Source organism: Cylas formicarius, unplaced genomic scaffold (genome assembly GCF_029955315.1).
Source record: "Cylas formicarius isolate icCylForm1 unplaced genomic scaffold, icCylForm1.1 PGA_scaffold_8__14_contigs__length_24414737, whole genome shotgun sequence".
Taxonomy (NCBI): domain Eukaryota; kingdom Metazoa; phylum Arthropoda; class Insecta; order Coleoptera; family Brentidae; genus Cylas; species Cylas formicarius.
The window spans coordinates 3,281,616-3,298,934 of NW_026844361.1; the positions used below are offsets into that span (position 1 = coordinate 3,281,616).

Sequence of the window (17,319 nt, forward strand, 5' to 3'; positions counted from 1 at the left end):
GTTAAATCCAACTAAGTCATCGGTGTTGGTTTTTGGAAAATTCCTATACTATACGCCGATATATCGAAAACTTTAGGAATGGTCTTGGACTCTAGGCTGCAGTTCAAGGATCACATTACAAACAAATTGAGAATAGCATATGTGAATTTATAGTTAATATACAGTCATGAATATTTTCCAATTGTCACAGAGAAACTGCTTTGTGAATCCATGGTTTTTTCACAGTTCATTCGTTGCTGTGGTCTGTACGCCATTTGCCTGGACGCTGCTGACCAATATCGTATCCAGAAAATGCAAAATTTATGTTTGCGCCTTGTGTATGGAGTTGGCTGACATTATCATATTTCTCAATACTTGGCTGTTTCGGGTTAGCTTAACAGGTTTAGGTTACACCGTGCTACATTATATTTTAAATTTTAAATTAAACAAAATCACTTTTCGTACAGATGTTCATGACTTGAATCTAGGAAAAAATTTTATATTGAGAATACCACCACATCGAAAAGAAATATTTAAAAGATCATTTTCTTATAGCATTGCACGCACAATAAATAATTTAAGTCTTTTCGATTTAACGATATCAACCAAAACTTTTAAAAAACCGGTATAAAATATATCTTCTTGGAACTCAATAATTTCTGTATCGGAAAACCACGCTGTTGTTTACCCTTACCTCCTCCTTTCTCCTTTGTCCTGCGACTTCTCTCTCTATTGAAAACATATTTAATTTTGTTTTTCTACTCCCGTCTGTAAAATACCTAATTACCCACCGACCTAGCGTGCAGGAAGCGTCACTTTACCACGTCAGTTTCGTTTCCCACGAATCCGAGCCACTTCGGACATTTCCGGGATTTTACCGCACGGATTTGGGAGCAATCGGATGTTTTCGGAGATATCTCCCACGCTTTGAATTTTGACGTTTGTCAATTCTGACGGTCATGTCAGTGAATGTATTCGTGTTGTTTTGTGAAAATGTACACAAAAACTAACGGTCGTTGAAAAAGTATAGTATGCAACACGTTCGGTAAACTTTTTAATTCACTCGTTTATTAAAAACTCGCTCCGCTCGTGTCAAATAAACTCGTGAGCCAAATACCGTTTACCGCACTTGTTGCATAATATACTATTATTTGATTGTTTTTTCCTTATTTTTTGGGTAATTTGGTTTACATCAAATTGAGACTTGAAAAGTGTCTGGCTTTGCTGGATGTCTGAGTCTTATTAGGCGTTGTGTTGCCTTAAAAGTGGTAACATCTAATATTTTGTAGTGTAATAATATATATATTTTGCAAAACAATAAATGTATTTATTATTATTAACCTCAAAATAATAACTTCTCGTTAATTTGGTCGAATCGCCCGGGGTAATTTTTACCATATGCACGCGAGCCAATGGGCGATCAGCGCGAACGTGGCCATCAGTAGTAGCAGTACGGCGGCTCCGTACTCGGAATACCTGTCGATTTTACGCGCCACGCGTACCAATCGCAGTAGGCGGGCGGTTTTTAATAGGCCGATCAGCGTCGTCGTCTGTAAAAGAAGAAACGGCCCACTTGATTCGGCGAGTGGACGATTAGGCGAACGGAAAACGAAAAACAAAACAAAAAAATGCGGAGTGAGCCGGGCAGGTCGTGATCGCTCGTGATGTATACAACGAAGGCGCGTCGGCCTACCCGGCGGTATATGTTAGTAACCGACGACGTCGTAAGTAATTCGGGTGTTATTTACTTAATTTGTTACCATTACCTGTTTGTTTTTTTCGTTATTATAATAGGGCACCTGCAGATATACAAAACAAAATTAACGAATGTACAAACGCAAACAAAAATAACGTAAAAGTAAACAATTAAACGAGGTTAAACCAAAGGAGAGACCCGGCATCTGGCGTAGTCGGTAATAAGTGACGTCGCGGATCGAAACGTTACGAAAAAACACAAAATGAAAATTTAACAGTCTTGAAACACTGATATTTAGTTTTAGTTAGTTGTGTTGGCACTCTTTTGAGGGATTCTTATTTGAGCCACACAGTGGAGTATTTTATATTAATTTCTGATCGCAATTGCTCTAAAAAACGGTTTAAGAAAACTTATCTGCAACTCTCTGGGAACCAATTATGACAGAAGTAGTAGAAATATGAGGTATAAAGTAGCTGAGAGCCTATACTTATACATACATTACAACTTACACAGTTTTTAAGTTATAGAGCTATGAAAATAAATGTTCATTATAACTGATATCAAATAATTTCTAAATTAGGATTTTTTCCTAAAAAAATTTTTTTCACGTCAAAAAATCAAGTAAAAACGGAAAAATAATTTTTTTTGTGTTATTTAAATAGGAAAATGAATTTTGTTGATTTTCGTTGAGCTTTTGAGTCCATCTGTCATAACTTATTGTTGCATAAGCTACATAGTTATGACGTCAGCCTCAACTACAGGGTGTTTTCTAATTGAATGTATTTCATTTGAAAAAAAACTTCTTAACTTTTGAGATTCAGGGTGGTAAAGTTTTCAAAAACAAAATATATTTTTTTAATATCTGTAATACCAGAGGAATTAATCAGTGTACCATAGTTTTTTCTTAAAATACACCAGTGGCGGGCGTACGGAAATTGACTTGTCTATCTTGGTAGACACTGATGGTACGTCACTGATTTCTCTTCAACTAAAAATTATTCTTACAATCTCTAATCATTTCTAAAGAAATTCAAATTCTGTACGGTTTTCGCTTAAAAAAAAAATAGTTTTTATTTTTAGGATATTAAATCAGCTCATAAATGAATGCAAATGTCAATCAGTGGCGTGCCACTGCACTGGTTAAATCGAGAACATTATTTTGTGAAAAATAAAATATCCATCTAAAACAATTATTAATTACTATTATTAAAAATATATATCTTATTTTTGAAAGGAGATGGTGGGGCAAGGCGGTTCCCTGGGACAACGAGGCCCACCGCAAAAACTAACCCATTTTTTTTTCGTTATTATAATTATAAATTCTGGTTATATATACATTTTTAGCGCTTTGCGTAATACAATACATAATTAATTTATTGAAAGTTTTATTTTTTGGACAATTCTGTAGATTTGGCCTAAAGCCAGAGCTTTAGGAAATCTTATAAATACCAATAACAAATTTTTTAATAGATAGAAAAATGGTAATCAGTAATGTTTATTCAAGAAATACTTTTTAATAAATTATTGTAATTATTATATATAACATTATAAATAAATGAGAGTGGGGCACGACGGCCAGATGCTTCGCCGAAATTTGGGTAAATTTATTTAAAGTTAGTCACAAATAAATCGACTTGATGGTTAAAAGCCACAAAAAATAATAAAAAGCTTAAATGGGCTGCCTTGCTCTACCCTCCCCTATTTCAAGAGTTAAGACGTTTGGGACATATGTTCGTAGGAAGCTTGCTTTTTAAAATGGGCCCAAAAATCGCCCCTTTAATTATTGACATTCAATTATAAAACACCCTGTATATGAGTGTAATAAAGAACTTAAACGAGAATGCTCCAGCAACTGTCAGGGCTTGTGATTGACCTTCAGAGAAGATTGGTATTACATTCGAAGGGAGTCTTTGAGACCATATCTTTTTTTAATATGATAAAAATACATATATTGAATATAAACGACGCATTTACACATAACAATTTAAAACTGATTTCAGATTTGCATCAAGTCTTACCTCGAACCACCAAACAAACAAATGCTTATAATAACGCAGAGTAAACAAATATTGTTTCCATTTTCGATCACCTTTATATCGTTAATACCCCAGTGTGCGGCGTTGCCAAGTCGCGACTATTCATAACGGATCTCTTCTGTAGTTTAACACTTTACAATATAACGTGTAGTATGTCCTTGTTGTTTCGTAGTGATAATGGTACGGAAGCGATTCGAAAAAATAATTAAAACGTTCGATCAAAAAGTACCTCTAAACACTACTGGCATTCGTTCAAAGCGTATTGTCTGAAAAGCTCGCGCTTACGGCGCGTCGAAGCGTGCTAGATTGATAAATAAATGTATAAAAGAGATTTAAAAAAATGCAACGACCAGGAGGAAAGTCTTCTAACCCCAGAGATTCATTTTTATCAATATGCAGGGCGTTCCAAAACAAAAGGGCTATAGAATACCGGTATATTCATGTATCAAAATATTTCAATTTTCAAAATAATATTCTAAAGTTTCGTTAATATAGGGTGATAAAAGTCATTTTACTTTTTCGTTTTTTATTAGCATCATATTTTTCTTGTGTATTGTCAAATTTATTTTCTGATAGGTCAGGGTCATTTTCTGGTATTTTTTAAGTAGGCTAGCGGTATACTAAACATGCTATATAGTGAACTACTCTAAATAGTGAACAATATTTTGTTAATATATTCCACAGAGTGAACAAAGTGGCTCTCGAAATAACGATCCCAAAACAATTTCTTAGTCAACAAACACATCAATACTAAACGTTTTGTTTTCTCTTGTGTAATTGGATCACAGCAGTTTCTTGTGGATTGTGATTGCATCAGGTCGTTTCGAGAGTGAAGTCTGGCAAAAAATAGAAAACATTTAAACCTAAGTGATAAAGCCAAGATATTAGTAGATTGTGTGACTATTTTTTCCAATGAATATTGTGTTAATTTTCAAAGAAGCTACTATAATACAATTCACAAATTTTCTGGATTCCTGCTGCATCGATTGTTGATAAACCGAACTGAACATTGACGAAAAACTGCCTCATTTTGCGCAAATTGTAGAAAATTAAGTTAATTCAGATTTTCCTCATAAATAAATTGGCAGAAGTACGCTTCTTGGATGACCGGCATGTAGTCCGGACTTCCATCCAATGGATTTTTGTTTATTTTTTTAAATAATCCTTCGCAAACAAATTACAAAATGTATTTAAGAGCATGGTGGTAACGTAGTATCTTTATTGCAAGTGTTTGTATTTTGTAATAATTATTAAGTCGGTTAATTAAATAAAATTGTTGTTAATTAAATTATGTATAAATCTTCTGGATGAGAATATTTCATGTTTCATTCCAGAGTCCAGTTTCATTTCAGCTCTGAAGCAGCCAACAGGATGATTTCCGAAACGTCAGCAAGTTCGATTCAATTCGATTACAATATTCTGTGGAATTTCCTTTGAGAAATATGAAGGTATTTTTGAAAAAAAAGTGTGTGCAGGTGACGTCACCTACAAGTTATTGCAAAACCGAAATGCAAATTTTTGTGTCTACATTAATAAAATTGTGAAAAAAAAAAACGAAAAATTAAAATTACTTTTATCATCTTGTATCTCCTTTTTGACTTTAGGACATGGGTTTATTTGACAAGTCGAAACATTTTGATACAAAGAATATATTCTGTGACCCATTCGTTTTGAAACACGCTTTTTATGGCCGGCTGCGGGATATATACGAGGTCTGTAAATGAAATAATGAGACAAAAAAGCTAGCGTTCTATCTGGCAAAACTGTTTTTTTTTTTAATAATGTTCTGATAACGAGTGACATCAATTGGGAGTTGCGGTGTGCTACCAAATTGTATTTGAGAATTGAGAACTTCAGCAGGCTTATTGTGTTGTTAAGAATCGAGGGTCGACAGAAAATGAAACGCGAACCGCGCAGCAGATTTTGGAAAATCAAAATGACCTCCATGTTCTGGTGTTTGAGCACGACCCAGAAACCAAGCCCTTGTGGGCGTGAATGTCAAGAACAACTACGTGTTGCATCACGATAATACTCCTTGTACCACGGCAATTTCAACAAATGAATTTTTGGCCTGAAAGGCAATCCTGTGGCCCGCGACCTCCTTATTCGCCAGACTTGTGTCCTTCTGATTTTTTTCTCTTCATTTTGTGGAAGAACCGCCTCCAGAGCTTCACAAGAAAGTTATTCTGAGGCTGTCAATACACAACTTTATTGAAATAAAAAAAAACAGTGTCATTAGTCAATTTACAGACCTCGTATACCCTCATGTTGTTGGCCACATTATTTAGGCCACCCTGTATCATCAATGGAAAACTTAATAACTTCTCTAAATCAATGTTTCAATAATTAGTATGGCCTCCAACTGGGAAGCTAGACTACCGTGCAGACAAATTTTTTGCAATTTGCAATACTATTGACAAAACTTTCAGTATTTAATCTTCCGCACAGAACCTGCAAGAATAAACATCCAGAGCGTTGCATTTTTTTTTAAATCTCCGGCCTATTATACGGAAGCCTTGATACGTTCGATAATATCGTGAAAAAATCGAAAAAAAAAAAAGAACGGAAACCGGCGAAAAATCGAAATTCGGATGTACGATTTTTGACCGTTGTCCGTGAACAAGATAAAGCACCAAACTATCTCATAGACTACCTCGTCTTTATCCAAGCCCAACTATAGAAAAGAATTAAAAAGACTGGTTTAAAAAATCATTCGTCTAACTCTCACAAAAAGTCCTTACGCCAAAAACTAAATATCCCAACGAGATTTACGGCTAGGGGTGGGGGGTGGAGGGGATCGAGAGAAAAGGGAAATCTTTACCTATAAAATCGACTCCTTGTTGCTTTTCCTTTCTTTTCCTTTCGCAAAAGGCGACGTTATTATTATAATTATGGAAGACCCAACCAAAAGATAACGTCTAAAAACGTTCCCTAAAATATTTTTTGATTTTTTTAATGCAACCAAATTCATTTTGAGGAACTGTGGAAAATCAACATTGTTGACGTTTACGGCGAACGGTACATTGGATTGTACTGAAAATTTGGTTAGTTTCATAGATCTAAAATATTTTTAGCGCTGCGATGTTGCCGCTTCTTCGAAAAAGTAGCATCAACATTAAAATTTTAAAAGGGATACCATGCATATTATTGCTTTTTCCGATCCGCGAAAATATTGTGATTGCTTTTGAATAATACGTTCCTATATCTATCTTCAGCGGTTTTCGAGAAAACAATTATTTTCTTCATTTTTCTCACCAAAACATAGCTTCAATTAAATTTTTATTACTACGACACTGGAACCAGTAGAAAGTTAAAAATTCGGACACAGGGAGGTAGGTAGATAGGGAGATATCGAACAGACCTTGTTAATATCGAAATTAGTTGTAGAGTATACAGGGTTGGTCAGAATTGATGATTTTTTTTAATAGAACACCCTGTAAATAAAAGCTGATTACGTTGGCATAATTATTTTTTTCAGGTGGCCGATGAAGCAAAATTTTCTGAAGAGGCAACTTTCAATCGAAGGAATAAATCCTTTTGGTCTGTAAACAGTTCTCATGCCACAAAGAAAATGGGATTTCAAATGAAATTTAATTTAAATCTGTTTTGTTTGTTAAATGATAATAAAGTAAGTTTTGTAATTTACGATGAATCACTGAATGCTGCAAAGTACCTCGAAATATTAAGAACAGTGGTAATTGATTTTTTTCGAGAATCTTGGCCTTCAGAAACTTCGGACCTTTCGGTAGATGGGGCACCGGCTCATTGTACTGAAGAGGTGTCGCAAAAATTATACGTGTTGTGGTTTGATTGGGTTTCGACGTTTGAGGCCGCGGAATTGGCCATCAAGATCGCCCGATCTCACGTAATTAGATTTTTACCTATGAAGTGCATTAAAGTCACGCGGCTGCTATAAGTTCATTTCAAGGGATTTTAAAGTATTCAGAATGCGAACACCTGTTGTAAAAATTGGATTCATTTTTCTGTGTGCGAATTTTTATTTTAAGCACCTGATATTATATTAGTGTAAATAATGTTAAAAATTTATTTATAAAATGGTTTGAAAAGGCTTTCTCTTTTTTATGTGTGCATTGTCCTTGAATAATTTATTAAAACAGCATTTGCATCAAAATCAATTATGAATAAATCTTTATTGAACTGTCAAACGGAAAATGAATTATTTAACTTAAGACTTATATTTTATGGCCACTTAAAAGATGAACTATACCATAGTAATCCATTTTTCATTTACCTTTATTTCACAAACCAAACGATTTAGGTTCGAAAAGGAATTTAATTTCCCAATATGTGATAATATATAAATTTAATTGAAGCTGTTTAGATCGAAAAATAAAAAAAATAATTAATTTCTCGAAAGTCGCTTATGAAATATATAGGGACGTATTATTTAAACACAATCGTCAAGTATTAACGAATCGGAAAATGCAATAATATACATGGAATATTATTTAAAATCTCAATATTAATGTAACTTTTTCGAAGAAGCGGCAACGTCGTAGCGTTAAAAATATTTTAAATCGATAGAGTATCACCGCTTATAGAACTAACCAAATTTTCAGATCATTCCAATGTACATTTCGGCGTGAAACACCCTATATAATGTGCCAAGGTTATGGTTTTATAAGTGGTACAGCCTGTATATAATGAGTAGTCATTTTAGTGTGCAAAATATTGCCAAAATTTACATACATACATAACGTTACATATTTGGTGCACTTAAAATATTTGTGAGTCAAACAGCATACAGGGTAGGAAAAAAAACAAAAATTGCCCAAGGGCAAAATATCCTGGCTTCAAAAAATTAAGCAACATGTCATTAAAAAAAATTGTTTAGAATTAAAAGTTATGCCTTAATATTAAAACAGGTAAAGTTTTTTGTTCAAAAACGATTAATAATTTTCATATTATTTTTTTTCAATAATTTTAAATACTATAGCAAATTATTCAAAATCAAAACTATTTAACAAATTTTTCTTAAAATTTCGTATACTTTTATGTTTGTTGCAATGATATTTAATATCACTTTAATAATAATAATACTTTTTAAGTAGCAAAGGCATCGCTAATTATGATAGGCCTATTAAGAATTCGTCATATAAATATAGCATCAGATCTCTTCCCAAAATTGTATATGTGTGGAGCGGCATTATCAACGACCAATTAATAGGGCCGTTTTTCATTCGCCAAAATTTAACTGGACAATTTGTGTTTGGAAGAATATTATAAACAATGGTTTGTACATGATGGATGTCCTGCGCAATCTTTTAGAATTGTTACCGAAAGGTTAAATAGAGAATTCTGTAACAAATGATTATAACGCAATGCCGATCCACGGTGGCCTTCGTGTTCGCCAGATTTCACTCCATTAGGTTTTTTTTTATGGGGATATTTGAAATGAAAAAAGGTTTATAGGGATCGACCATTTCATAATCTTAAAGAATAGGGAAATTCAATAAGACTTCATTGCAGAAATATTACACCGAATGTACTGAGATCAAGCATTAGCTAATTTTATGATCGTACATACATCGAATTATTTATTAATATTAAAAATTTCTTATTTTTCCTAATTTGTTAAATGGCGCCCAAGATTTGTCTTGAGCACCAATATTTATTTTAAATTAAGCGTGGTACTGTGTAATTTTACGTCTTAATTTTTTCACCAGAAAGGAATCACGGACATGGCAAAATGTAACCAAAATATTTTTACAAAGTTTTGGTATTTAAAAAAGAAATTTAACTACACGATGTTCACTACGCGGCAATGTTTTTTTTGACTTCATATTTGGCCATATTATTTTTTTAATTTATGCAAAATGTAAGCCAGTGGCGTAGCGATTTCAATTTTTAGAATGTTACGTAATATTGCTATTTTTAAAACAATAAATATGACATCTCAAAAATTAACTAAAAAATGTTGCGCTATCGAAACAGAAAAATATTATTTTTTCATTAGTTTAGTCCCTGTAACTCAAAAAATATGAAAAATATCAATCTTTGCTGGTTTGTGATATCGTTAGAACAAAACATAAAATTTGTGTTTAGCTAAAAAATTAAAAACCTTAGTTAATTTTACAGATAAGATGGAATTGGAACAAAAATTTTCTAAATCGATTTGAGTTTCAATAATTTGGGATAGTATTTAAAATTATTATTAATATTTATCTTGCTAGCTTCTGCTTTGTTAATAAGGCATAACATTTAATTCTAAAAAACTTTTCTTAATGCCATTTTCCTCAATTTTTTTTGAAGGAATTGTACTAAAATTAATGGCATAATAGAAGTTTTCCCCTTAACTGTCAAAAGTCAATCACTTAAAACAATTTGACGTGTCCAATTGGAGAACAGCACACTACGTCCCCTTACGTACGGTGTACAAACTCAAAAAGTGATATCCAGGTTAATTTAATTTGTTATTGCGACTTTTGCGCGGGACGTCGATTTTTCGAACAAACGGTGGGATCGGTGGGCGGTGGGAGCGTGGAGAAAGGTCGTATTTCGTACTTAACTAAACATCGAACACTTAATATCGATCGCAAGTCATCAAAATGCAACATGTATAAAACACTCAAAGTCGACAACGGGAAATAAACGAAATTACGTCTACTGATCGGGGCGGTATACGTATAAAAGTCCGCCTCCTGGTCGAAGTTGACGTATGGGGCGACCCCCCGTGGCACAAAAGCACATTATTCGACGATCTCGGAATTGAAACTGGAGGCGGATTTTTACCGCTCGGGATTCAATCGAATTTATATCTCGCGCCACCTCAATCAGTTGTTATTTGCGCCGTACGGCATGGAATATTTCGGACCGAAATACAAGGTTTTCAAAAATTTTTACTTCCGGGATATGCGAAGTGTTACCATGGTTACTTTTTAAAATTGCTTTCATGCTATTCGGGTTATCACAAACGCGTCAAAGGTATCAAAATCGTATTTATGTTTTAACGGATCAACTGTATAATATTTTTGAAACTTAAATTTTAAGCTTCTAAAAAATAATTTAATTTTTGTTCTCTAATTTTAATATTTTACATACCTTCATATCTCTGAGTATACTTAGTGTGCCCTAGATGAGGGAAATTCTGATATTAAACGAGGTCTGATTTGATTAGTTCAGTGGTTCTCAACCGCCGTTCCGCGGAACACTGGTGTTCCGCGAAGCTGTCCCAGGTGTTCCGCGAAAATTTTGAATATAATATAATAAGAAACAGTAAATTTTTTTATTACTATAAAATAAATACTACACAGTTTTGTTAATTATTTGAAATTTAGCAAAAATATTCAATATTATTCTAAATTTTCGCGGAACAGTCAATAATATTAACAGTGTAATTATCGAACGACGCAGTTACGTCGTTTGGAGTTACTCCGGGGAATACCACTAAATTTCTAGTGTACTCGATAACGCAGGGAGCGCTACGTAGTGTTGATTTCGTGCTGTTTCTCTTTCTTCGTACGTAAATAACAAAAGCGCAATTTCGATCTGCGGTTCAGCCATAATTTAATATAAATATCGAGTTTTCGTGAGTGTGTTTTTTATTGTATATATATATATATATATATATATATATATATATATATATATATATATATATATATATATATATATATATATATTATATTGCTGGAAATTGGTAGGATGAAATGCAAGTTGTGTAGTTTTAACAGTATTCTTATCTTTTTTAGTTGCTTATTTTAGCATTTATACAAGACTTTTAAATCTGAAATATGGACAAATTTTTGAAAAGAAAGACTGAAAGTGAGGTTAATGTTGGGGCGAGTACAAGCAGGTCTTCTTCAATTGAAGGAGATATGCAAGGCAACAAAAATGCCGAAAATAAACGTAAAAAGATATCCGAATCAGTTCGGCATTATTCGGAAGAATATCTGAAGTTTGGTTTTACATGGAGCGGTAGTCAAGACGTTCCTATTCCGAGATGTATTGTATGTGGTGAAAAATTGGCTAACAGTGCAATGGTCCCAGCTAAGTTACAGCGACACCTTTCAACAAAACATTCTTGTCTAACTTCGAAAGGTAAAGATTATTTCGAAAGATTGCTGAAAAATCAAGAAGTGCAAGCAACATGCTTTCGAAAGAGCGTTACAATTTCGGATAAAGCGCAAATCGCTTCTTATAAAGTGGCAGAACTAATTGCATTGAAGCAAAAGCCGCATGATATCGCAGAATCGCTAATTTTGCCCGCATGTTTAGAAATTGTTAAGATTATGTTTGGCAATGAAGCGCAGCGAGACGTCCTAAAAATTCCCGTTTCGGACGATACGATAAAAAGAAGAATTATAGATATGTCAGGTTTTATAGAGAACGCAGTGACGGCGAAATTAAGTACAAAAAATTTTGCGCTGCAAATTGACGAATCCACTGACATAAGTGGCAAAGCCCAATTAATCGGATTTATTCGCTTTGTTGACGACACTGAAATAATAAATCAGTTTTTATTCTGCAAGGAACTTATTGGTCACGCAACTGGAGAAGACATATTTAATTCAGTATCATCTTATTTGGAAGAATGGAAATTATCCTGGGAAAATTGCGCAGGAATCTGTACTGATGGAGCTCCAGCCATGCGTGGCAGTATTAAGGGATTTTGTAGTCGAGTTAAAGCAATAAATTCAAATATAGTCTCTACTCACTGCTTTCTGCACAGGGAATCTTTGATTTCGAAGAGTTAAAGCAAACTTAAAGTCTGTTTTGGAACAAGTCGTACATATGGTGAATTATATTAAATCGAGACCATTAAAAACCCGTATGTTCAAACAACTTTGTAACACCATGGAATCCAAAAATGAATGTTTGCTTTTGCACTCTGAAGTGAGGTGGCTCTCAAGAGGAAAAGTGCTAACCCGAGTTCATGAGTTGAAACAGGAATTGCTAGTTTTTTTTAGACAAGAGGGTAATGATGTATACGTAAAATATTTGGAAAATGATGCATGGTGTACTAAGCTAGCATATTTAGCCGATATCTTCAGCTACTTAAATTCAGTCAATACATCTCTTCAAGGAAAAAATGAAAATCTTCTGACATCCACAGACAAATTGCTAGCTTTCCAGAAAAAGCTTTTGCTTTGGAAAAATCGTATTGCTCAAAATCGCAAATTTGATATGTTTCCGTTATTAGCAACGGAAAATATTGTTAACATTAACGAAATGATTTCAAATGTGGCAGAGCATTTGTCAACATTGCAAGACAAAATAACTCATTACTTTCCATCTCTTAATATTGAAGACTTTGATTGGGCGCGAAATCCATTTGGTGAATTTGATATAATGAACCAAGATTTTTCTATTCAGGAAGCAGATGAGTTTATTAATATATCAACGGATCGAACGTTACAACTAAAATTCAAAGAAGAAGGAGTGGAAAGGTTTTGGATTTCCATCGAGAATGAACATCCATTTATTGCAAAACGAGCGTTGAATATCTTGTTGCTCTTTTCGACGTCCTATCTGTGCGAACTTGGATTTTCAACTCTAACAAATATTAAAAGCAAAAAAAGAGAAAGACTTACCAATTTAGAAGAAGAAATGAGAGTAGCGCTCTCTTACATAAGACCCAACCTTGAGGAAATTTGTAAAGGTCGTCAAGCGCAAATTTCTCATTAAAATAAGTTACCATGTAATATATATCCTTATTTCAATTAAATATTAATCTTCCAATTATTTTGTGTGATTTACATTAGATTTACAAATTTTATGATAATGGTGTTCCGCCAAAATCGAGACCACTTAAAAGTGTTCCGTGATCCCAAAAAGGTTGAGAGCCACTGGATTAGTTCTATAAGCAGCGATGCTATATCGATCTAAAAAAATTTTAACGCTGCGACTCTGCCGGGTCTGCGAAAAAGTTGCATCAACAATGAAATTTTAAAAGGGACACCATGTATATTATTCCATTTTCCGATCCTTCTTTTTCTTCTTCTTCTTTTTCATGTTTAAGAACTGGTGACCTGTTAGTTTTGTAGGTTTCTCTATATCAGTTTCTGGGAGGTGAATTGCCAGCTGTCCTTCAATCTTTTAGGCAGTCTTCCTTATTAGTTTCCCTTCAAGTGCAGTGGGTGGCAGTCTTCTCTCTTGAATTCTTCCTACGTGAGCGTACCAATATCTTTTTCTTTGTCTCCCACAATGTCACCACCCTACATTGTTCCCTGATGTCAGTGTTCCTAATTCGGTCTCTTCTTGTTTTTTCCCTTATAGTCCATAACGTTTCCATTTCGGCTACTCAAAACATGTTTTTCGTCTTGTTAGTTTCTTCTCAGGTTTCTATTCCATACATCATGATTGGCCGATACAGGTCTAACCTTGTTGCTATCCTTTTGCATGTAGTCGTTCGTCCATAATATCTGCCTTAAGCAGCCCTACATGGCAGTCACTTTATTGATCTGGCTTCTCAGATCTTTCACCGGATCGTGTAACTCTAATACCGAGATATTTAAATTGTGATGCTTGATGATTCTGTCCTGAACTACCAGCTTACATTTTATGGGCTCTTTTGCAAAGGTCATGCTTTTCGTTTTTTCTATAGACTTGATTATGTTCATTGCTTAGCTGACCTGGCAGAATTTGTGTAGCGGTCTTTGTAGATCGTGCTCCCTCTCAGCTGTATCATCGGCATGCTCATTGTTTTTTTTTTAATTTTTCCGACCAAAACATAGCTTCAACTAACTTTTTATTACTACGACACTGGAACCAGTAGAAAGTTAAAAATTCGGACACAGCTTAGGCAATTATCGAACAGGATTTCCTAATGTCGAAATTAGTTCTACGGGGTCAAAATTAATGATATACCTATATTTAGTGGTTTTTCTTTACTTATTATTTTTATCACTACGACACTGACGCCAGTGGAATGTTAAAATTTGGGATATAGTCTAGGGCGTTATCGAACAGAGTTTTTAATATCGAAATTAGTTCTATATTATACAAGGTTGGTCTTAACTAATGATTTGCCTCCAAATACAAAAAAGCTGATTTTTTTAAAGGAAATACCGCGCATATTATCACATATTCTAACAGGAAATTAAATTCCCTTTCGAATAATGTACCATGTCCAATAACTAAATTTTTTGGTTTCTGAAATAAAAGCAAGTTTCTTTTATTTTGGCATAATTCATCTTTTAGGGGACCAGGAAATATCCGTCTTATATTAAATAATTCGTTTACCGTTCAATAAATAATATTTTATGTCGATAGAGCATCGCCGTTTATGGAACTAACCAAGTTTCCAGAACAATCCGATCCGTTCGTCGTAAACGTCTAAGGTATCATCAACCGTGAAACACCCGGTATATAAATCCTCCTTGTTTGTTGTCTTGTTTTTTAAATGCATACGATACTATTTTAACTAATTGTTGTAGTGTCTTAACATCCTAAAATATAACTCAAGCATGCTTGAAGATAAGGCTAGAGAATGGTTTACTCAAAACAAATAGTGCCTTAGCGAATAGAAGACTGACTGATAATTTCAAGCAATACCAATTGCAGTCGGACATACATATAGATGGGTCATTGATGTAGACAGTCCACATAGATATATTATGTAACAAACTCTCTAGCAGGATATTTTTAATAAAATGGTTGAAACCAGTTCTTAGTTATTATGCTCTTTTTAGAGTCACTTTCTGCAATACGTGGCAGGGCAAACTTATGAAATGTAATCTCGCACAACACAGGCGTTTTAGGGAGAATTTTGATATGCTCAGTTTGAATACGATGTATTACTTTAATTTTATAATTATATTGTCTACTGAATAAATATATTGTTAAATGTGTGAGGAGAGTGAGGATTTCCTAATGTTGAACCGTTTGGTATATTGCGATGAAGTTTGAGATGGTATTATGAGATAATTCTTTATTTTTTGGCTGAAAATGACATTTTCATAAGGCCTTTTAATTTTTAATTCACACATCGATTTTAAGCGACACTATTATTATTTATTACTATTATTAGCTTTAGTTTACTTCTGATTGTTGTCACGTAGAAAACCAAATCAAAGTGCTAACCATTTAAAAATGATTGAATCTAATGAATTGAATCTAACTAATAAAAAGTATTTATAAAAATATATATATTTTGGATATGACATTTTCAGTAAAAAAATATTACGAATTGTCCCATATAACACCATCCCAAATTTCATCGCAATATGTCAAACCGCTGGGGTCAACGGACTTTATGTCCTCACTGTGTGTTTATATTTAGAGACGTATTCATCGTTTACCTAGTAGTACCTGTAAGTCTCACCTGGTGTAAGTCAACACCATACCTTCTGCATATCTTCTGTTTGTTTCCTCTCCTAGTGCTCGTTTCATTATTTCCTTTGAGTAACAAAATTACATTGGCACTAAAAAACGCCCTTTTCTAACACATCTACGGATTTTTAACCACTTCAACTTGTTTAACTGGAACAATATATTTTTTAAAAATTTCCAAAGAAACTTCCACTTCTGGATTCATCCTTCGTCGGTTGTTATTGAGTCGAACTTGCTAAAGTTTCTAACGACTAAATTCCCTATTTCCGAAACTCTCAACATCATTTAGGATATATTAAAATCCGAGAATCTGGAATCAAACCATGTCACCTTGCGTTTACAGAAAACCTACGCACACAGACCGATACCCTTAATGCATTGTCACATTACCAGAATTCTCTTTTCTTCTCTCTAACAATTTCCACATTAAAGATCTTAAGCGTTCCATCACAAAATACACTTCATCACAGACTTCCAATAGCAATGAGCCTCAAAGCAATCCCACACTTGCCAATGTTGTCCTTCCTTACATTTAAAACATCACTGACTACATATCAAAAGTTCTAAAGAAATATAACGTCAAAACCAGATTTACTAGTCCAAAAATCTTTTAACATCTTCGATAAGGCAAGACAAACTTTTATTTGAGAAGAAAGGAGTTTAGAGCATTCCATGTATATGCGGCAAAGAATGCATTGGAGAGACCGAACGAATAATAGCTCAAAGAACATGAAAGACCCTTAAGAATAAGACAAATAAACTCAACAGCAGTTGCCGAACACAATCACGGAAGTGGACAACAAATTTTATTTGATAAAACTAAAATTCTTGCATGTAATCAATTTCTTCGAAGAATCCGAGAGTATATAAAAATCTATAAGCAACCTATTGCTTGTATGGGCATCAGTCATCCGAGACGATGTGAATGCCTTTCATTTAGCTCCGCCCCCCTCAAACAATATAAACAGTTACAGAGTAAAATGCTAGTCAGTTTTAGTTAAGCTCTGAAGAAGCCAACAGGTTGATTAACGAAACGTTAGGAAGTTCGCCTCAACAACAACCGACGCAGGAGGAGGAAGTTTTGTAGATTGTTATATATTGTTTAAGTTACCAGGGAATAAGCTTTCCAATTACCTATTGATTAGGGAAGTGTCAGATAATGTATTAATGTTATGTTGGTCGGTTGGTTTTGCTTACATACCTAAAATACTTCTTATAAATTTGAAAAATTAAAATTAGGTTACTTTTGACAAAATTCAAATTATTCAGTCGCCCTTAGGGTTGAGGTGTCATAAACGTATTAAAAAATACATT

At 33.8% G+C, this 17,319-nt stretch overlaps 1 protein-coding gene across 9 annotated transcripts in view; it reads right to left on the reverse strand.

Annotated features, from left to right (window-relative positions):
• Nucleotides 1–17,319, reverse strand: part of LOC132706261 (potassium voltage-gated channel subfamily H member 6) — a 249,497-nt gene that overhangs the window by 32,766 nt on the left and 199,412 nt on the right. For 8 of the 9 annotated variants that reach the window (XM_060677490.1, XM_060677489.1, XM_060677492.1 and 5 more), the window contains 2 exons: nucleotides 6,365–6,385; nucleotides 1,375–1,529 (listed from right to left, as the gene is read on the reverse strand). In XM_060677490.1, the coding sequence (XP_060533473.1) occupies nucleotides 1,375–1,529; nucleotides 6,365–6,385 (176 nt within the window). The remainder of the gene's footprint in view (nucleotides 1–1,374; nucleotides 1,530–6,364; nucleotides 6,386–17,319) is intronic. The other variant, XM_060677491.1, reaches the window with a different exon arrangement.